Here is a 23625-nt window from a genome sequence, read left to right as displayed (position 1 = left end):
CAAGTAAGTTTGAGATTTTCATCTGCAATTTCTCCCATAGAAATATTCTAATTCAAACTAAGTGTTGCCAAAAAGGAGAGATTACTCCCAAGGATGGGAGTAATCATGATAGAACTAAACTGATACAGGTTTCAGAACAATTCCTCGTAAGTGGTTCATGTATGCCAGAAAGACACCCAAAAACTATGTTGAACATTAAAAATACCATTTATTAGAGTACAAAGTGTAAAGTCCCATCCATATGCTTCTTCCCCACATTATAATTATTGACCTATTCATGGCTGAAGAGCTGGTTTTTTGCAATAGAAGAAGTCAGTACAGTTGTGCTTGTTTGAGCTTCCCTGTCCCGCTTATTATTTGCTACCATTTTTCAGCCATTCCCCCTAAAGGGATAAAATATTTATTTCTATCCAAAGCTATAAAATTAAGATGCCAACGCAAAGCTGAAGGAAACTTTCAATCAAACAAATTACTAGTCTGCCACTGTTCTCAAGCTTTTTAAGTGTCCAATATAGGACTCAAATGTAATTCTGTCCCACATCTGGTACGCACATGCACAAAAGCACACACATACAAATACAGATATAGAGAAAAGATCAAAGGAAGTCATGAACAGGAATGACTTCCACCATTCAATAAGATGCGAAACACAAATCACCAGAAGTCAACAATATTTAGTGTTTAGCCTTGAGGTCTTCTTTCAAATTTAACTGTGTATGACTGTTTTGCACTTTGGACCCAGAAGAGTGCTGTTTCATTTGGCTCTACCCATCAGTTGAATGACAACTAAACTTGAACTTCATCTTGAATTAGATTGGACACTACTACGAAATAGGTGAAACAAAAAACATATATGGGCACTGGCATTCAGTTTTTAGTCTAGCATACAATACCTTTCTCTTTTTCATACCATTTAAAGAGTCTTGCAATAACTTCATCTGCCAAATAGCATTAAATTAATGAACTTCTGCATTCAGTTCTGCTTTACATTGAAATGGTTTGCTGGAATAAGTTCACTATTTCCAAGTCACAAATGATTCTGCAAATTCTGCACAGCAACACATACAAAGTGCCAAAGGAACTCAGCAGACTAGGCAGCATCTACAGAGGGAAAACAGCCAGAAGTCCCAGCAGAATGGGGTGGGAGTGGGGGAAACAAAAGAGGCCAAATGCAGATTGGAAGAGCAACACCTCATTTTCTCTGGGTAGTCCCCAACCTGATGGTATAAACATTGCAGTAACCTGCATCTAACCTGCAGTAACCACTCTCCTTTGTTCCCCACTCCTTTTTTGTATACTCCCATTCTGATGGCCCTCTCCCTTTCTCTTCACCTCTCCGGCCCATCACATCCCTCGGTTTCATGACCTCCTTCCCTTTATTCCATGGTTCACTGTTCTCTCTTACCACATTCCTTCTTCAACACTTTACTTCTTCCACCTATCAACACTCATCTTCTCACAACCTTCACCCTCCCCCATCATCTGGACTCAGCTATTACCTGCCAGCTTTTTCTCCCCCATTCCCCCCACCCACTTTCTTACATTGGCTTCTGCCCTCTCTCTATCCAGCCCTGATGAAGGACTCTGCCAGAAACAGTGATTGTTTCCCTCCATCGATGTTGGCTGCCCTGCTGAATTCATCCAGCACTTTTTGTGTGTGTTGATCACTATTTCAGTGTTTCCATCTTTCATCTTTTGTGTATTTTTCTTGTGCTTGAAATATATAATGTTTTTCTGTCTATTAGAGTGAGATCAAAATGTGCATTTGGAAAGAAAGAAAACCAAGGACTCTCACTTCCTTGCATCACACCTGTCTGGAACATTACTGTGACAATGGGAGAGATTGGGATCTTTGCTGAATTAGGCCTGGTGGCACAACTTCAAAGGAATCTCTGAGATATCCTGCATCATAAATTCAGTATATCTTTAGATTTTAATAGTGAGTCAATATTAAAACTATATTTTTATACACTATTTCAAAGTTCAAACTAAATTTTATTATCAATGTACGTATGTCACCATATACAGGTGCACATTTCTTTATCCAAAATTCTGAAATCCGAAAAGCTTTTTTCGCCAACAGCTGACGTCACTCAGGTGTGACGTGGCAACACTAGCATAGGCCGCCAGACGTCAGTTGTGGGTCAGCGCTCATACTGGTTACACGTGCATTTGCTGTTCACTGATATCTTGTGTTCACTGTTGACTTTGTGTTTAATTTCACTGTGAAAATGTCAAAAAGAGCTGCAGATACCCCTAAAGGTAACAATGAGAAAAAGAGAAAGAATCTTCTCTTATCAATGACCCAGAAAGTAGAGTTATTGCAGAAGCTTGATCGTGGTGTGTCTGTGCGGCGTCTTAGTGAAGAAAATAGTGTCGGAACTACCACTGTATATGATTTAAATAAACAGAAAGACAAGTTACCGAAGTTTTATAGTGACAGTGATGTTCTACATTTATTCCAATAAGTCTTTTACCATGTGTTTGATTCGGTTCATTTGAAGCTGTATACTTTTATGTTTTATTGAATGTTTTTGTTGGAAATAAAATTTCTTCTTGTCATTATTCCCTAAACAATACAGTATAACAATTATTTACATAGCATTTACATTGTATTAGGTATTATAAGTAATCTAGAGATGATTAAAAGTATATGGGGGGGGGGTGTGCGTAGGTTTGGTGCGCTGCTGGGTCCTAAACTCAACCACACTGAGACAGGTTAAATAAGAAAGGACTTCAGCATACGTGTTTTTTGGTATCGGGGGGGGGGAGAGGGGTCTGAAATCCGAAAAATTATGAATTCCCTAATGCAACTGGCCCCAAGGATTTTGGATAAAGGATTGTGGACCTGTACAACCTTGAGATTGATTTTCCTGTAGGCATACTCAGCAAATCTGTGGAATAGTAACTACAACAAGATCAAGGAAAGATCAACCAGAGTGCAGAAGACAACAAACTATGCAAATGCAAATATAAATAAATAGCGATGAATAACTATTGGGCCTGTCCCCTAAAACCCTCACTAATTTTTATAGATGCACCATAGAAAGCATTCTTCTAGGGTGCACCACAACCTGGTATGGAAGTTGTCCTGTCCAAGACTGAAAGAAGCTGCAGAAGATCGTGAACACGGTGCAGCACATCACACAAACCAATCTTCTGTCCTTGGACTCCCTTTACACCGCACGCTGTTGGTGCAATGCTGCAAAGATAATCAAGGACACGACCCACCCAGCCAACACACTTTTCATCCCTCTTCCCTCCGGGAGAAGGCTCAGGAGCTTTAAGACTCGTATGGCCAGATTTGGGAACAGCTTCTTTCCATCTGTGATAAGACTGCTGAACGGATCCTGACCCGGATCTGGGCCGTACCCTCCAAATATCCAGACCTGCCTCTCGGTTTTTTTTGCACTACCTTACTTTCCATTTTTCTAATTTCTACTTATGATTTATAATTTAAATTTTTAATATTTACTATCAATTTGTAATCCAGAGAGTGGGAGCGCAGAATCAAATATCGCTGTGATGATTGTACGTTCTAGTATCAATTGTTTGGCGACAATAAAGTATAAAGTAAGTAAGTAAGTAACAAGAACATAGGATAATAAGATAGAGTCCTTCAAAATAAGTTAATTGGTTATGGGAACATTTCAATAATGGCAGGAAGAGTGCAGTTAACCCCTTTTATTCAGGAGCTCAATGGTTGAGGGGTAGTAACTGTTCCTGAACTTGATGCGAGTCCTGAGGCTCCTGCAGCTTCTATCTGATGGCAGCAGAGAGAATAAAGCATGAGCAGGATGGTGGGGATCTCTGATGATGGATGCTGCTTTCTTACGACAGCGTTTAATGTAGATGTGCTCAATGGTAGGGAGGGCTTTACCCATGATGCACTGGGCCAAATCCACTAACTTTTGTAAGATTTTTCCATACCAGGCTGTGATGCAGCCAGTCAATACACTGTCCACTACAGTGTCAGTGTTTTAAATATTATGCTGAATCTCCACAGACTTCTAAGTAGAAGCACTCCCGTGTTTTCTTTGCATTTGCACTTATGTGCTGTTTCCTGGAAAGGTCCTCTGAAATGGTAACACCCAGGAATCTGAAGTCGCTCTCCACCTCTGATCCTCCCATGAGGACTGAGTCATGGAACTTTGGCTTCACTCTCCTGAAGTCTATAATCACTTATATCTCTGAATTCACTGACAACCTAGTATATAAAGACATGAATATATCTGCTGAAACATTTGATCTACAGAAAAACAGTTGAAAAATATTGGTGTCTCTTTGGTAAATTGCCTATCTAGTATGCACAAAAGCAGATCAAATATAATGCAATGAATTGCTGTTCTATCAATCTCTTAATCATCACTTAGCTAATGATGACATATAAACTGAGTCAGCAAATGACTTTTTTAAATTGCTGTTCACTGATGTTTAGTGTGGATTCTACCAGACCAGACTGCAAAATAAATGGTCATGCCGTCTGTTCAAGTAAGGATGGAATAACTGCATACCAAGGATGCAAAGAGAGAATCTGCCCTCAAAATTAATGCAGTATTCAGTCAATTATGTAGAAAGAAGTCACATCAAAACCCTTAATGATATTGAAGGAAAATCCTCTAGAAATTCGTGTTATTCATATTGGAAAAAAAAGAAAAATATCATTGCATGCCCCTTCATTATAAGCCCCACAAACAATTACCAGTTCTAATCAAACCTATGGATCTCTTGAAGTAGCTGGAGATCAAAGTGTGGCTGGAAATACAGACAGCTGTACAGACCAAGCCTGATCAATTGTTGGAGGTGTTGTGGATAGTGTGGAGGGCTGTCAGAGGTTACAGAGGGACATTGATAGGATGCAAAACTGGGCTGAGAAGTGACAGATGGAGTTCAACCCACGTAAGTGTGAGGTGGTTCTTTTTGGTAGATCAAATATGATGACAGAATATAATATTAATTGTAAGACTTCTGGCAGTGTGGAGGATCACAGGGATCTTGGGGTCAAAGTCCACAGGACACTCAAAGCTACTGCACAAGTTGACTCTGTGGTTAAGAAAGCATACAGTGCATTGGCCTTCATCAACCGTGGATTGAGTTTAGGAGCCAAGAGGTAATGTTGCAGCTATATAGGACCCTGATCAGACCCCATTTGGAGTTCTGTGCTCAGTTCTGGTCTCCTCACTACAGGAAGGATGTGGAAACCATAGAAAGGGTGCAGAGGAGATTTACAAGGATGTTGCCTGGATTGGGGAGCAGGCCTTATGAGAATAGGTTGACTGAACTTGGCCTTTTTCCTTGGAGCGACGGAGGACAAGAGTGACCTGATAGAGGTGTATCAGATGATGATAGGCATTGATCGTGTGGATAGTCAGAGGCTTTTCCCCAGGGCTGAAATGGCTAGCACAGGAGGACATAGTTTTAAGGTGCTTGAAAGTAGGTATACAGGAGATGTCAGGGGTAAGTTGTTTTTTGTTTTACACAGATTGGTAAGTGCATGGAATGGGCTACTGGCAACAGTGGTGGAGGCGGATACGATAGGATCTTTTAAGAGACTCCTGGACAGGTACATGGAGCTTAGAAAAATAGAGGGCGAGGGGTAACCCTAGGTAATTTCTAAGTTAAGGACATGTTCGGCACAGCTTTGTGGGCCAAAGAGCCTGTATTGTGCCGTAGGTTTTCTATGTTTCTAGGTTTCTAAAAACAGGAGAGCTTTGTAGAGTGTAATGGGAAATGCATGTAGGTGCATGGCGATGACGATGGGATCACTGAAAATGGGGACAGATTAATAGCTAGGAGCTAGAACTTGGCCAAGAATGGGGCCAGGTTCATGGACAGACAGCAGTGGGAACAGGGTTGGGTACATGAACAGTGCATGGCCAAGGATAAGATCAGATGTTTAAATAGATCACTCTTGTTTAGGTGAACAGATGAAAGCCAGGGGTTAGCACTACACCAGCAGAAGTATAAGGAGTAGTCAGAAAACTGGGATTTGAGGAGAGGAAGGAAACTCTAGGAACTTAAAGAGGACTGAGGAGATGAATGGTCAAGGTAAGAACTGGCCAGGTGAAACATGGAGGGAGAAAGTGTACTGAAGCACCTTTATCCCAGTCAAACATGTACATCCCTGAGAGATTCAGAGTGTGGGTGGCACAATATGTGCCAACAAAGAATAGTAAACAACAATCTGTAGTAATATGGTTCCCACATTGAAGTAATTTTGTCAAAGTGGTCCCCACATGTTAAACAGTGAAGACCACCAGCATAGGATACCACTACTAGAGCATCTAATACAAATTCCAACAGCAACATCTGTTTGTTCCCCCACCCCCTTTACAAAGATTAAGCACGAGGCTGTTTTCTAAGTCACCCTGTACTTGGCTCATTCACAAATTATGTTATAAAGCAATTGACCCAAATCTGCACAAGGTCAGTAAATTAGGCTGACTGAAGGAAGTTATTTTTACAAGTATGAAATTATGACCACAGCGTAAAAGAAAATACCCAGCATCTTCCCTTAAACCTCAAAATCACTTCCTTCATCAAGATTCCAACCATCACGAATCAGAAATATAACTGGAATAGCCATGTCAATATTGTGCCTGGCCTATTTCATTGCAAACAATCTCTGTCATCAACCAAGCTCAAGTCAGCACTATGATAAATACTACTGGTACAATCACACAATATCCAGGCAAAGCAGTTTGCTGCCCTCATTCAAAGAAAAATAAAAGGTCAATCTTTCATAAATTGAATTGCTTAATTCCAAAATAATGCTGGAAAACAATTCAATACCGTGCTCCACATTTATTGGAACTGCTTTGGATATTCAAAACAGAATTGTCGAAACATTAGACACTGTTCATTTGATTCACACAAGAGCACTGAACCATTTCATCCAAGAATGAATCACTCAGTTGGCCCATGACAGGCCATTTCTGTTTCACAGACAATGACTGACAATTCTATTCCAATGGACCAGATGTCATAGGACCTATTTCATTGCATGGAGTTGCCACCAATGGTACATACCAGTCCGCACTTTTTGCAGATGTAAAAATTGGGACAAGACATTAATTGAAAAAGTAACCGAGTCATGGTAGTTCCAGACAGCAAATGTGCCTCAGGAATAATATTTTTAGCTTCAAGTCTGAACTGTGTTGGCACCTTTTATCAGCTTGCTGTTAGTTATACAAAGAGATTAAGAGAATTTAAACACATAAAAAAAATACATAAAACAGACGATCCTAAAAATATATCATCAGATTGAGAATCAGACTTATCACTGACATACTATATGTTGTAAAATTTGTTGTTTTGCGACAGCAGTACAGTGTGATATGTTCTATGTTCAATACATAAAAAGAGAAAAAACTGAAAAACAGTATGAATGAATATATATATATATGATAGTTAAATTAAATAAGTAGTGCAAAAAACAGAAATATAAAAGTAGTGAGGTAGTGTTTATAGGTTCAATGCCCATCTAGAAATCAGATGACAGAGAAGACACAGTTCCTGAATCACTGAGTGTGCCTTCAGGCTTCTGTACCTCTTTCCTGATGGAAGCAATAAGAGGGCATGTCCTGGAGATGGGGTTCTTATTGATGGACACTGCTTTTTTGAGGCACTGGTCCTTGAAGATGGGCTAGTGCCCATGATAGAACTAACTAATTTTACAACTCTCTGCAGCTTACTTCAATCCTGTGCATTAGCCCCCTCCCCCCATACCAGATGGTGATGCAGCCAGTTTGAATGTTCTCCACAGTACATCTGTAGGAATTTGCAAGTGTTCTAGTTGACATACCAAATCTCTTCAAACTCCTAATGAAATATAGCTGCTGTCTTGCCTTCTTTATAGCTGCATCAATATGTTGGGACCAGGTTAGGTCCTCAGAGATCTTGACATCCAGGAACTTGAAATTGCTCACTTTTCCATTTCTGATCCCTCTATGAGCATTAGTGTGTGTTGCCTTATCTTACCCTTTCTAAAATCCACAAACGGTTCTTTGGTCTTACTGATGTTGTGTAAGGTTGTTACTTTGATACCACTCTACTAGCTAATACATCTCGCTTCTGTACACCTCTTATCACCTCTGAGATTCTGCCAACAATGGTTGTATCATCAGCAAGTTCACAGAAGGCCTGAACTGTGCTTAGGCACACAGTCATGGGTGTAGAGACAGTAGAGAAGTGGACTAAGCACACATCCCTGAGGGGTGCCAGTGTGGAGTGTCAGCGAGGTGGAGGTGTTATCTCCAATCTGCATAGATTGTGGTCTTCCAGTTAGAAAGTCAACGATCCTGTTGCAGAGGGAAGTAGAGGCCCAGGTTCTGGAGCTTTTCTGTTAGAGTTGTAGGAATAACTTGTGACAATATCCTGAATTATCCCTTATGGACTGTACCTTTAAAAAGAGAGAGCGGGTGAAACTGATTCGGACAGAGAGAGAGCTCATGAGTCGCCATGGTGACTGAGGGTGCAGGTATTTGATAGACAATCGATGTTATGGTTTTTCTGCGGCTTGTTTTGAATATACAAGGACACACAGAGTCAAGATGGATTCGATCAATGAAAGACACCAGTGCGTGAGGTCCTGGTTTAAACTTTCAGTAGTTTGGAAAGGGGTGAGTTGAGATCGATCCAGAGTATTGATAAACAACTCTCACAAGTACTGCAACTAGAAGAAGTTTGCAGAGGGGAGAGGAAGGTTTGAAACAGAAGAAACCTAGTGACAAAGAGGTCACTGTTTAGACTCTCTCCTAAGTAGTCCATAAGGGTGAGTTTGAGTTCCATTCACATACGAAGGTGTGATTGTCACGTAGTTAATCCACAGGAGTGGATTCTCTGGTGAGGGGAAAACCTTTGTGAATACCACGTGTGTATTTACCCTTTGTCTGGGTGTGGTAGTTCACTGACGAAAGGCACCCCTGTGGCAAATCACTGTTGGAGTTATTTCCTATGTCGTGGAACTGGATAAGTGGCTATCACATGTGTGTTTGGGGTAACCTTGTGTGGAAACTACCTGTGTGTCATAATCCTTGCCTGGGTTGGTAGTTTTACCACTTGAAGATGGTACCTCAGTGATAGACTACTGTCGGTGATAATCCATACATGGATTTTGTTGGCCACCACTCTGAGATGTCCTGTAGCTGAATTCGGGTGTGGTACCACTTGCGTTGAAAGGATATTCATTGAAGATCACTATCGGTGATACTTCGTGTGTGGAGTGGAACAACTTCGGAGATAAAACCTACACCCCTTGTTATCTGGTATTGCTATTGTGGAATCTGTGGAACATAGACATAATTGCCTTCTCACAACATTTGCCTTTGGATTACAAGTATCTCTTATTAATTAATCTGAGCATTGAACTGAACTATCTCACATTCCATCGTAAGACTATATCAATTACCATCTAAGCTTGAAGAAGTTTGGGTTTTATATTTCCACACCTATATATGCATAAACTTTGTTAACCTGTTCGATTTATCTGGTTATATATTACTGTTTTGCATAGTTACTAATAAAAATAGCATTAGTTAACAGCAAAACCAGACTCCAGGTGTGTTCCATTTCTGCTGGTTCTTAAACCCGTTACGGGGTATGTAACAAACTTGTAATAACAAATACAGTGGATTCCAGTTAATTGGGCCATCAGTTAATCAGGGCAGCCATATATTTGGGACACTTCCCTTTGGTGGTCCATTCACAGATCCAACAGCGGAGGGTAAGAAGCTGTTCCAAAAATGTTGAGTGTGAAGCTTCAGGCTCCTGTACTTCTCCATGATGGTACTAGTGAGAAGAGGGCTTGATCTCAGTGATTGGGAACCTTAATGATGGTTGTAGTCTTTTTAAGGCACTGCCTTTGAAGATTTCCTTGATAGTGGTGAGGCTACTGCCCGTGTCAAATACTTAATTTTTTTTTATAGGCTCCCCAATCCCATCCAAATGAAGGGTTGGCATTCCTGTGCAAGTCCTCCATGTTACACAAGAATGAGATGCAAAGTGCAACTGGCTCTACTCTTCAGCACATCCTTATTTTTCTGTTGGACTCCATGTGACATTAGCCGCAAAGCAGCAAGAGCCATTTAATTAAGGAATGACTTGCCATCAGCTCTCAACCCTGAAGGGACCTATCAGTTAACATGATTATAATTAGCAATCTAGTCAGAATAGATTTGCCATTTGGCAAAATTGTGAACAATTCTTATATACCCATTCTGATCACTGACATCATTTTCTTCCTCATTTATCACCTTTTAAATTTAAAAAGATAATTTTGAAAGTCACTTAGGCAGCCACAGTTCATCTTATGCTTCTAATCATCCTAATTAATGGGACTTACCACAAGTAATTGAGTATTCATCTCCAAAAGGAGAAATGGATAGAAAGAACTTTTTAGGTTAGGCTTATTTTTAATCCTTGTAACCATATTCCAGAATCTAGTCAGTTATTAATCTACCCAGACAGGCAGGCTTGTGGATCTTGGGTAGGAGGTAGAAACAGGAGGTGAGGGGTGTAAGAACTATGAGGTTGGAGGCAGTGGATGGGAGAACCCCAGAGCTAATAGGTTGGTGATGGTGTGGGAGACAATGGCATGGTACTCCTCAGTGGGATCTTGCTCAAGGGGTAAGTAAGAGAAGGTGTCTGTCAGTTGTCGCTGGGCTTCATCAAGGTAGAGGTCAGTCTCGGCCCGAAACATTGACTGAACTTTTTTTCCATGGATGCTGCCTGGCCTGCTGAGTTCCTCCAGCACTTTGTGTGTTTTGCTTGGATTTCCAGAACAGATTTTCTCTTGTATGTAGATCTTGACAGTTTCCCATTCAAATTTAAAAATGCTAATTTTCTAATCTGCTCAAAGCAGTGATTGAAAACTAGGCCAAAATGACCTAACACATTGCCATGACTTAAAACAAAGATGGAAATGATTATTCTGAAACAGCTTTTAAATATATAAATTTTAGCCGTTCTGACAAATGGAAATTCAACACTTTTGTTATTAAAAGTAATTTTTCAGTGCAGCAATTTCTTATTTCAGTCTGCTTTGCACATCCAACACTCTTTCAAAACAAACTAAACCTCTGATAAAACGTTGAAAAATAAAAAAAAATCTAAAATGCAAGAAATCTAAAATAACCAATGAACCAACTATTCTGAAATCCCAATATGTTAGCATCTGGTTGTACTTCCTGCCCTCTCTTTAAACTAAACCCAGTTGCATTTCATGTTCTTCTACTAAACTCACCAGGTTTGTTTCCCATGCTTCCTACAAAGATCACCAGATCCCATTAAAATTCAATGGGCTCCTAGTTCCCTCGCATCTTTTACACTTAGTGAATTCATTGCAAAATATATTAGAATATTTTGTAACATCTAAAAAAAAAGATTGAAAGTGTGCTAGGTTTTTAATAACTAACAGTTAATAATCCAGTAAGGTCCCAAGCATGACAGATGATTGGAGTTTTACTGTGTTTGAAGACCAAGAAATAAGATAAAATATACTACTAAATCTAATTCTGAAAAGAGGCAATCTAAAAATTATGAACAGTTTTCATGGATTTTTACATATTAGTTTGTGGAAACAGTTTTTAAATATAAACAAAGTGCAAGGACACTAATTTTATGCATAATGGTGCTGCTAAACAAACAGCATCAGGCCATTGGTCCATAAATTTATTTTCTCCCATTAAGCACTCAATCTAATCCCATTTTTGTGTTTATGTATATTTTTGGAGTAATTTTCTCATCAAAATGTACAATTACTGTCTCAGCAATCATTGTTAGTAATGAATTCCATAATGTAACTACAACCATGAAAATACATTTTTAATTTTTATTGTCATCCCAATGACAAATGAAACTATTTACCATCTTGTAATTTCCTATGTTTATCTTATGAATTTACTTTGCAGACAATTGTTTTTATATTATTATTCCTCTCTGTGCCTTGTGGAGCATCAGGTGGCAACCCTGCTGTCGCTTTAACATTTTGTCTGCCTTTTTATGAGGCCAAGCTTGACGCTCAATCCAACACAGATAGAAAGCATGAAAGGAACCGGCCAGATTCAAACAACTCGCCTCGAAGTCTGATGTCGATATCACTACACTACCGGCCCACAGGGTTTTTATATAGTTCCCAGATTATATATTCTGGACAGTTCAAAATATTCCAATTACATCTTAACTAGGAGTAGTTTCATTTCAGCATCAATTCCTCACATGCAAAACAAAACTGTTTATTTATACATCCTTTCTCACCTACACTACCGCCTTTAATTGACCAGATACAAATTCCACTTAAGATCTTACCAAATGAACTGTCTTTCCCTAATTCCACGCCTAAAGTGTATGCAACACATACAAAGTGCCAGAGAAACTCAACAGGTCAGTCAGGATCTATGGAAAAGAATAAACAGTCAATGTTTTGGTCCAAGACCCTTAATCAGGAATGGAAACCAAGTGGAAAGAAGAATAATAAGGTAGGGGGAGGGGATGGAGTACAAGCTGACAAGTGACAGGTGAAACCAGGTGAGGGAGAAGGTGGGTTCGTAGGAGAGAGGGGATGAAGTGAGAAGCTGGAAGGTGATAGGGGGAAGATGTAAAGGTTTCCCGAGACTAGCTGTTTTCACCGATCTGCCAATTCTACAATTGATTTTCCTTAAAATAACTTGCTTTCTTTCTTTCTCAGTTCTGATAGAATCTTTAGCTTCCACAGGTATTGCCTATCCTCAGTGTTTCCAGCAGTTGCAGATTTTCTCGTAGTCCTTTCTCTTGCTAAATCATAGTGGACTTGGCCTGCTATCAACTATTTCAGGAAACTTCTTTTCTCTAGTTGTATTAGAAACAACCAGATTGCTGTAGGTTCACCATCTATATTATTATTTCAATGTTTCCTCTCCCCACTGACACTGCCTGATCTGCCGGGTATTTCCTACAGCTATGCCTGGTGGTCCTCATTAATCTAATAACTTGATAATTTTATCAACAGTTCATCACCAAAGCAATTCTGGCCTCACCATATCAGACATATTCCCTTTGTACTATTTCTCTCTCATCTGCTTGTTAATTTAAAACTAACTTTTTTTTTACTCTTTCCCAGTTTAGATAAAGAGCCTTTGACCTGAAATGTTAACTTGGTATCTCTTTCCACAGATGCTATCTGACCTGCTGAATAGTTCTAATATTCTCTGTCTTTACTGGACCAGAGACAGAAGCATGTGATGAGAAGAGAGGCCAGCTCCATCATCAAGACAGCACTTCATTGGACTCCTGAAGGGCGAAGAAAACGTGGGAGACAAAAGGCAACATCACCATACCATAAAGGCAGAAGTGCGGACCCTGAACCACACCTGGGGCACAATAGAGAAGATGGCCAAGGACAGAGAGAGATGGAGGACCTTCATTGCTGTCCTAAGTGCCAGCGGCATAACGGGCAGAAAGAAAGTAAATAAGAGACAGAAGACCTGTTCTGTTACCTTTCCACTCTGTTGAGACTAATGGCAAGCTGTAAATAGCAACTTGTCTCCAGGTGGTGTGGTACAGAGGCTCTGTTTCTGCCTGACAGACATTCACAGCTGGCAGATATGTGCCTGTCCAAGGCACTTAAATATTATTTTTTTAAGTGTCTTGGACTTTCAGAGATATATAAAACATTAATATTGAAATAAATAATTTAAAACATTAAGTCAGTAGATAAATGCAAAAATCATTTCAGGTCCTACTCAGGGTGGGAGGAGAGTCAGAGAAATAATTTCCCCAGTGCGATGCTCAGACATCCCAACAAAACCAAGCCTTGCGGCTGCATTCCATGTGCAGTCCAAAGGTAGGCAAACTAGTAGATTCCAACCCGCCCATATCTGTCAGCTGTCCCAAATTCTCAGTGCTTCTGTGAAAATTTGGGACTCAGTTCACTCTGAAAGCTAGCAATTCTTTTCAGGACTGTACGCTGATTTAGCAGGATTCTTCTGGACAGCCTACATGGTATGACAATCCATAATGCAATTTTCTATGCCATCCAACTTAAGTACCTGCAGCACAGTTTAATATATTGCCCCTACCTTGCCATACTTTAAAGCATGTATCGTAAATGTGCAGTCACAACATAGATCACTGCAAAAACATTCACAACATTTTTTTCTTTGATCCTAATTTTATTTCCTGCCATCAAGCCAATTAAATAGATGACCACATTATGTTCCGTTCCATAAGCCATGATTTTTACATCACCTCTCATGTAAAACTTATCTAGTGCTTTAATTATAAGATGTACCACTCTCAATCACTTCTGTGTTCACACTCACCCTAATTTCACCAACCCCGACAGAAACTCTTAATCTTTTGACACCCTTATGCAAGATTATCACAGACTTCTGATCCACCTTTTATCTTACACCCATTAGTAAGCACAGCATAACTCACGAAGTGTCATTGGGAAATTAACAATGTGGTACATTTGCATTTCCAAAAGGTGCCACACTGGAATTTACTGCTCGCTGTATTGGTAACAATATACTTTGGAATGGATAGAATATACTCAGTGGCCACGTTATTAGATACTTCCTGTATATAATAAAGTGGCCACTGAGTGTATATTCATGGTCTTCTGGTATGGCCATCTACTTCAAGGTTCAACATGTTGTGCATTCAGAGATGCTCTTCTGCACTTCACTTTTGTGACTTATGGTTAGTTGAGTTACTGTTGCCTTCCTGTCAGTTTGAACCAGTCTGGCCATTTTCCTCTGAGCTCTTTCAATAACAAGGCATTTTCGACCACAGAACTGCTGCTCACTGGATGTTTTATCTTTTGTTTTTTTTTGCAGAATTCTCTGTAAACTCAATAGATTGTTGTTCGTGAAAATCCCAAGAGGTCAGCAGTTTCTGAGATACTCAAATCACCCCGTCTGGCTCAACAATCATTCCACAGTCAAAGTCATTGAGATCACATTTCTTCCCCATTGATGTTTGGTCCAAACAACAACTAAACCTCTTGACCATGTCTGCATGCTTTATGCATCGAATTGTGGCCACGTGACAGGTTAATTAGGCACTTGCATTAAAGAGCAGATGTACGATGTACCTAATAAATTGGCCACTGAGTGTATTTCCTAACTGATGGAAAGCATTATAGAGATAAGTGAGTTATTTTCAATTGGCAGTATGTAATTACTGAGAAGCCACAAGGTTCAGTATGGGTTCTCAGCTATTTAGAGTCCACCAAAATGACTTAGAAGAAGACATCAAGTGTTTTGTATGAATGTTGAGCTTCTTGAAAATAACATAGGGAAGGCAGAGAGTTCCTGTAAAAAGTTATAAACTATAAGGTAAAAGCTATAACTGGTTAAGTGAGTTTGTAAGACTACAGTAGATAGCATATTCTATGGAAAAATACAAAGTAATTATTTTTGGTAAGAAGAATAGAACAGTGGGATTTTATTGAAATAAGACGATTGAATGCTGGTGTTCAGATTCAAAAAAATAAAATTAGTATGCAGTACTCCAACCAATTAGGAATGAAGATATAACATTAGCCTCTATCGCATGGCTTGTTGTTCTGCCTTCTATAGCACTTGTATATTTTATTTTAATGGAACGAGTCACTAGCTGCTTGACCCAGCACCAGCATGCTAATGTTCAACCCAGCACAGAAGGAAAGCATGCAAGGAGCCGGCTGGATTCAAACCCAGGACCGCTTGTCTCGAAGTCCTGTGTAGATGTCACTACAGCACCAGCCAGCCTATTGCATGATGATTGAGTCCAAGAGTAGGTGAGGTTTTCTCCAAATGGACAGGAATTTGGTGAAATCTGTGAACAGTATTTAAGACTCTCCACTACTTCAAAAGGCAAGAATGCCTTTCTTCATTTATGGAAAAATATTCCTGCCTTGGAAATAATGCAGAGAACCTATTTCAGATCATTCAGGATAAGGGTGAATTGGTCAGCATAGAGATGAGGAAGAATTTATTCTCTGGAAGGATCATGAATCTTTGGAATTCTGTACTCCATGGAGCTGTGGATGCTGGCTCATTAAATATATTGTAGTCTGAGATTTGTGGACTGCAGGGAACATACAGGAAAGTGGAGATGTGGCCACAATCAGTTCAGATATGGTTTTAGTGAACGACAAAACAAAGTCAAACGGGCAAATAGCCTACTTCTCTTTGTTAAGTTGAGGGATAGGAGAACATTGCTGAACTTAAAATACTGTCTTGGTATCTTTCTTGTTCACTTGAAGTGCAGGTGTAGCCTTGACTTAACAATTCATTTGAAACACATCATGTGGACATACACAGTACTCCTTCCTACATTTTGTACTGAAATTTCTGGAGTGGAACTTGAACTTAAGAGATGGGAGTGTTACCAGTGTGCCACATGTTACATCTTAACTGCAATGTATAACGACTGTACAAGTTAGCTCTTTTATGCAACTATAATCAAATGTCTACAAGCATTAGCTTTAATAAACATCTCGACATTGATGTTAGTTTACTGCATGCAAAAACTGGAATTCCTTTTAAAATGATGCACAGGAACAATAATAATTTTACCTTACCTGAATTCCTTTAAATCCACAAAGAAAGTAGTATTGCCAAAGAGGTTTAGTCTTATCAATGTGGATGTTATTTATATGAACGTTATAATCCCTGCAAAAATAAAGACCATTGTTGAAGTATATCAATGAATAACTAATTGCTGCCACCTGTTGGTTAGAAGCAAAAGTCACCAACAACTCCTTCATTGTCCAAATAAATAAGACAGTAAAATTCAGTTAATCCAACACACTGGGATGTTAATGGTGCTGGACTGACAGATTTTCATACTTTGTTATTTCAATAACCACTGCAACACTCTTCTAATATGTTGTTTTATTAAAATAAATGTTATGCAGAGATTAAGAGATTTACATCAAACCTAGTGAGTTCCAAGGAATATAGGAACCATGGCTCATTGTGTCAAGGAATCAGCACCCAGCAAGATAAATTCATTGAGAACACTGAACAATTAGGTAGTGGGTTAGCAGTGTTGCACTATAAATCCATTTGATGGACCACAAACTCAATATATAAAAACAATTAACAACTTAAAAGTGATTGCATATTTTAAAATAGATCACCCGTCATATAATCTATCATGCAGCCATATAAGCCTTACATCATCAAATATTTTAGCAATGCTTGTTAAGCTTTATTATTTAATTTCAATAATTTTGAAATGGGGTTACTTGCAAGTATTTAGAAGAATTCAACCCAAAAGTTCCTAACATTTTCCAGAGGCTTCCCGAGAAGAGACTAGAAAAACACACCCTGTGCAATCTCTCTATATATTCTAAAAGATCAACAGGGCATATTGTCACATTAAGATTTAACTTTTCCCCAAAGAAATACTTAATGTGAAAGGAGAATTTGGAAGGTGCAATACATTATTTTCAGTTATGTTATATTTATTGTTTTTTTTCTTGTACATATAAACAAAAGCTGACCATAAAAAGAACATACTAACAATTCTTAAAAGAAGCACATCTCAGAATGATCAAATCAAGAACCATCTCACGTTGATAAATCAAATATCCACTTAACAAAATGAGAATGTGTCATTAAGAGAGTAAAAAAGATAAAGGAGAAGAAAAAATCATGAGTTATTTGCTCTGAAATGACCCAAAAGTATTTTCTCTCACAGGATCATGAATATTTGAAAAAAATCAGTAAGAGAGTTTCTAAACACTCTTTAACTGACATGGATAGATATTTAATATGTAAGAAGATGAGTGACAAAACAGAGGGCAGGGTTGAAATACACACACACACACAGAAATATATATATGATTGCATGTCCATAGAAGTGATGCCAGACGACTGACAGGAAATATAAAGTGGTGGTGGAGAGAGTGGGTGGAGGTGTTGATCAGCCTTACTGCTTGGGGAAAGTAATTGTTTATTGAGTTTGTTGCTCCTGCTACGTAGCCTCCTCCCTGATGGGAGTGATACAAGTAGTTCATAAGCATGGTGGGTGAGACCCTTCATGATGCTACTGGCCCTTTTCCGGCACCACCCTTGACAGTGTTGGTGATACACTGGACAGTTTTGACTATCCATTGTTAGGCTTTCCTGTCTGCTCCAGTGCAGCTTCTGTACCAAGCAGTGATGTAGCTTGTCAGGATGCTCTCTACTGCACATCTGTAGAATGACATGAGAATGGATGTGCAAAGTCCAGCTCTCCTAAACCCCTTCAGAAAGTAGAGGTATTGATAAGCCTTCTCAACTGTGTAGGATGTGTTCTGGAACCACGAGAGATTATGTGCCATGCGCACTCACCTAGGAGTTTGAAACTGCTTGCAGTTTTGACTGCTGTGTTGCCAAAATAAAGTGGGGGGGGGAGGGGTGGCAGTGAGTGTGATGTGAGTTCTCCTGAAGGTGATAATCATCTCCTATGTCTTGTTGACATTAAGGTAGACAATATTTGCCTGATACCATGCTTCGAGCTTTTCCACTTCCTCTCTGTAGGTTATCTCATCGTTGTTGGTGTCATCGGCAAACCTGATGATGTGATTGCTTGGGTGTTTGGTCGTGCAATCGTGTGTGAGTGGTTGCACATCCTGACTATCTGAGGCTGTTGCTTAGGAAATCTTAACAACCAGCTGTACAGTGGTGTACTGAGACCAAGGAGTAGGAGTTTGTTCACCTAGGGTCTATGGGACAATAGTGTTGAATGCCAAACTGAAATACAGAAACAGCAATTTAACACAAGTTATCAGCTAATTAAATACAAGAACAGACTTAAGGGTCTAACTGTCCTATACCGGATATTTGTAGACTTGACAAATTGGTCACATTGATCTGAGTGATCAGAGCAGGCAGCTAGGTCCTTGATTTATCACATTTCAGAATAGGAGGTGTAAGTATTACCAATTAACCCAAGTTCTTAAATTGACCTCCCTTCATTCTGAACAGACAAATAATATTAACCAGTAAAATAATTTTCCTAAAAGCAGAAATATCTCCCTTCACTAGTTACCACTACGTAATGGCCAATCACATTCATTGGCTAATTTCTTGATTCTTTTGTTGGCTTTCCTTTATGTTAAAAATACATCTACAGCATTATAAAAAAATTATCCTTTTATGGGAAACAGATAGCTAATCTGGCCCATGAAAATACGAATTAAAATTTCTCCCCCCTCTTCAATATGAGGCCTCATTTAAAAATGTCATCTGAACTTGAAGCTGTGAACAAAAACCAGTTATTGTGACAAAATCGTAATATAATTATTTGGCTCTACAGTAACTACTATAATCCAATCAGACTCTCCATTTACTATTGAGTGAGTCATGAGCAGTGTGGAACAAAAGTTACAGTTTTTCAGTGAATCGAAAGGGAGGCAGAGTGGAGATATGTTGTTACCAAAGGAGGTACAAAGCCCTCCATCTCTCCACTAGCCTGCAGTCATCCTTGGGCAAGGTGTAGCATCTGCTTAGCACCCCTGATCAAGATCATTTGAAGCCATGGAATCAGGTGGTGGATGGTCGCATGAGCAGCTAATGCATATCACAAGTCCTGGTTATGTGACCACTGGCACCAGGCAGTCACCCGTCTTGGAACGGCGCTGTAGAAGAATTCGCCAAGAACATTTATGGTCATGCATAGACTACGATTGCCCATGTCATACAACACAGCATCTACTGAAGGAATAATATAATCTAAACCTCAATAAATAGTCTGGACAAAATGGTGGTGCCTGAAGTAAGGTTTTTATGACCTTCTGATGTTTTTGCAAATTCGGGAGGGTACATGCAGAAATTTTTCTTTTTGAAAGACTCTCTTGGTGTAGTGTGGCAATCAGGCCCACACCAAGTAACCACACTGAATGGGATACTTGCACTTCAGTAAACCTAATTTTAAATGACTTGACCTGTTGCTTCACATTGTTGTACATCTTGAAAGGGTTGAAGGACCTATTGTTTTCTCCCACTGTCAATTTGAAGCACACTACTATCTGGTGCTCCACTGAGGGCAATGTGTACCATAAACCTGATACACGAAGCAGATGAGAGCCTAGTCAGCAGTAGAAGTGTGAAAGAAACAACCATGATGATGTCAGTCTAAAGTTCAGGCGATTTCTCCATTTATATATTGTACTGCTACTTTCCACTTAAAGCTCACTGGAAGGTGGTGGGTAAGAGGCCACATCGCTGTAGGTTCCGAGTAAGCAATCATCAAGGTAAGCATGATCTCCTTCTGACAATTGCGGTTGAAGAGGGATGAGATGGGGCGGGGGGGGGAGGAATTGGCAGGGCGAAAGTGAAGAAAACTCCCAAATTAACCCTGCAACCTAGCTTGCACCTCCTGACTTGCAATAAAACTTACCATTAATTTTAATTGGTAGCTTTGGACTTGGACTAATTTGTGCTTTTCACTATCAAAAGACACTTGAATTAGCGCTACATTATTGGATCATGATGTTTAAATATCTGAAGCTACCCTATATATAGCAGGGTCTCTTGACATTTCTGAAAATCACATTAAAATAGTGAACATAACAGGTTAGAGAGGCAAAGTTTAAATCAGTGCTATTCATGTGAGATCCTTAATCACTTATGCTCAATTATTTCATTTTGATGTATCAAGGCAGATATCAACACCATGGTCATGTTTGTCAATATGCAATTATGTTTGTCTTATTATTCCTGAATCATTTTACTAAGAAATATCCTCGTAAAAATATATTATTTCCCTTTGAATAAAAAGTGAGAAGTTCAATGACTGAGAAGTGGGAAGAACTTGGCCTGAGATCTGCTTTTAGAAACTATTTTCAAAGCAAGCCCAATAAAAAGTTTTCAAACTCAGATAACAAGTTTTCAACTGCCCCTAATCTAATTCTCTTCCATCAGATAAGATGTGACCACGCTTCAAAGGGTAACCTTAAATCTCAAAGTAGTTGTGCTCCTGGTGTAATCATCAATTTCAATTCAGTACTCAAAATGGAACTCCTAACTAAATTTTTTTTAAATTCTTGTCCTATTTTAGAGATATAGAGATTAAAGATTAGTTTTATTTGTCACAGGTACATCAAAACATGCAGTGAAATGCATCATTTGCATCAACCAATATAGTCTGAGAATGTGCTGCCAAGTGTCACCAAGCTTCTAGCACCAACGTAACATGCCCACAACTTACTACTCCTAATGCGCATGTCCTTGGAATGTAGGAGGAGACCAGAATACCCAGAGGATGCCGACGCAAAGTGTACGTATAAACTCCTTACAGACAGCAGAGGGAATCGAACTCTGATCCTACAGCTCTCACAGTAAAGTGATACACTAATTGCTACACTAACATGCTACCTAAATTGCCAAGTACCCCTATATAAATACAATTTTCCATGTTTGTATGTTCCATGTATTTAATACCTTGGCTTGCATTTCAAGCATGCCAAATCTGAAGCACATAATTAGGAAATTCATTAGTTCCCAATTTTTGAATTATCTGATTTTGCAGAAATGCTAATTCAGCAGGTTCAACCAATGTACAAAATATCACTGAAGATGGTATTTAACAAGTTGCAAATCATTGGAAAACTGTGTCCATAGACACTGTTTAAATTCAGAAAGTGTATACCATATCTTGTTAACTATACTACTTGGTGTTTCCTGGTTAAAATATAATACGAGTAACTAGGGCTGAGTGGCTTTTTCAGGAAGCAGCAAAAGTAGGAAATAGGTACCTAACTAAGCAGAGCAAACTACATTTAATAAGTCAGTAGTTTAAATAACATCATTAAATAGCATAAATTATGTAAATTCATTACCACTTAAAAAATGAAGCATAAATAAGCCTTTAATACTGCATATGCTAAATTGTATATTTATATTAAAATCCAGACTTTAACATTTCAGTAACCACAACCATTTCTGAATCACTTAACACATTTTTACTTCATTCCAAGAAATAGTTCTTAAACTAAATATCATTACTGAATTGCTTTTATTTCCTCCACACCGTACAGATTGGTCACATGACTCGTTCCGAGACATCTGTCAACTGATTTTTGCTATCTCACTGCTCAGAGATCCACAACAACAAACCAAAGTAATATGTCCGCAGTTTTTCTTCCTCCCTCCTTTTGGCACTTATTCTAAAAGCACAGTTTTGATCAACGATATACCCCATGAAAAACTTAGAGGTTACAACCAAGATCTCTGTGACCCTGCAGTGTATGCTGCTGTGTATAAATATTTTTATAATTTTAAATGTTAACTTTAAACATAACTGTACATAATTCAAATTTAACACTATCAAGACATCCCAGTAAACACAATGCTCCATCAAGAAATTGAAATGTAAGCTGCAATAGTTCTCTTTTATTCTTGTTTCAAAATAAATTGCTTACAGGTACAGAGGGTTAGTGTTTGCCAGCTGAATGATATTTGTTTGTGTAGGGGTGACAGCTGCCAAGATATCTTGTTCTAAAGCCATTGGAAGCACAGCATAGCCACAGTAATCAATGTGTTCACCTGAAAAAATATAGAAATAATTAAAGTTATCTTCATGCAAGCATTTCCTAACACATGTAAGGAATTGCACAAACTATGTAAGTAAAATCATATTTTAAGAAAACTTATGAGATTTTATATTAATTAACACTGAAGGTGAATATTCTCTATTCCTTTACATGATAATGCAGAAACAAAGCAAGGATTAATATCTCGCATCTATCAACATCATATTCAAGTAGCCATTCTTTAGGTATACCTCCTGGTCAGAGCTATTAGATTGCGACAATATAGCTTGATCCTGTCCTTTTACATGTTTCTCAGCAGTATGATTAGAAAGAGATCAGATAGCTGGTTTGTATCCATCCTTCAGGAATGAGCATGCCAATTGGTGAATGAAACATCATGCAGATATGAGATCACCTGATACATCACAAACCAAGGATCTAGGAGTTATGCATAATTCAACATATAGTTATAGATTATAGTTGTCCACTATGCCAATGTACTAAAGTGAATTCCAACTTAGCTTTGATCAAAAGCATTTGGATCCTAATCAAAGTACTGCATGTTGAAATTTAGTTACACCTCAGTGAAATATTAAGTAGGTGCTGTATTACAGGAGTTATGCCTTTTAGGTATTAAATTTAGGTCCCATTAACATCTTTAGATCAAAGTGTTATCCTAATGTGCATAATTATAACAATCATTTGCATGAGTTAGCAAGGCTTGACATGCTGAACAATAATAGTTTTTAAACCATCCTCACTGAACTGCCTTTGTGGTTGAAATGTGCAACCATCTAATTTTCATCTTTTCCAACAGACAGTACAAAATGCACATTTTATACTGTTCTTAGAATCTACCTTTGGCTCCAATAGAATGTTCAAAGACCTCGGTGTGTCAAGCAACATCAGTGGAGGCAAAGGGTGTAAGCTAACGTTTCCAGCCTAGACCCCACATCAGAACTGATGCAGGGTCTCGACCTAAAACATTACCACACCTTTGCTTGCAGATATGCTACTTATTGAGTTGTTCTTGCATTGCTTTTGTTTTACATTCCAGTCTCTTTATCTTTGAAGAATCAACAGCACAATAATGTAGAGCTAAAATCTATTCAAATTTGTTTATTTTAGGTATGAAA

The 23625-nt window shown here is 38.8% G+C and overlaps 1 protein-coding gene across 1 annotated transcript in view; it reads right to left on the bottom strand.

Annotated features, from left to right (window-relative positions):
- The window catches only part of galk2 (galactokinase 2), a 120200-nt gene that overhangs the window by 73792 nt on the left and 22783 nt on the right, over positions 1 to 23625 (bottom strand). Inside the window, exons 3-4 of the mRNA XM_063065947.1 lie at positions 22379 to 22502; positions 16547 to 16637 (exon numbers count right to left, since the gene is read on the bottom strand). Coding sequence (XP_062922017.1) covers positions 16547 to 16637; positions 22379 to 22502 — 215 coding nt within the window. The remainder of the gene's footprint in view (positions 1 to 16546; positions 16638 to 22378; positions 22503 to 23625) is intronic.

Source organism: Mobula hypostoma, chromosome 13, assembly GCF_963921235.1.
Source record: "Mobula hypostoma chromosome 13, sMobHyp1.1, whole genome shotgun sequence".
NCBI lineage: Eukaryota > Metazoa > Chordata > Chondrichthyes > Myliobatiformes > Myliobatidae > Mobula > Mobula hypostoma.
Note: the sequence above shows the minus strand (reverse complement) of the source record. Positions and strands in the feature narration are given on the sequence as shown.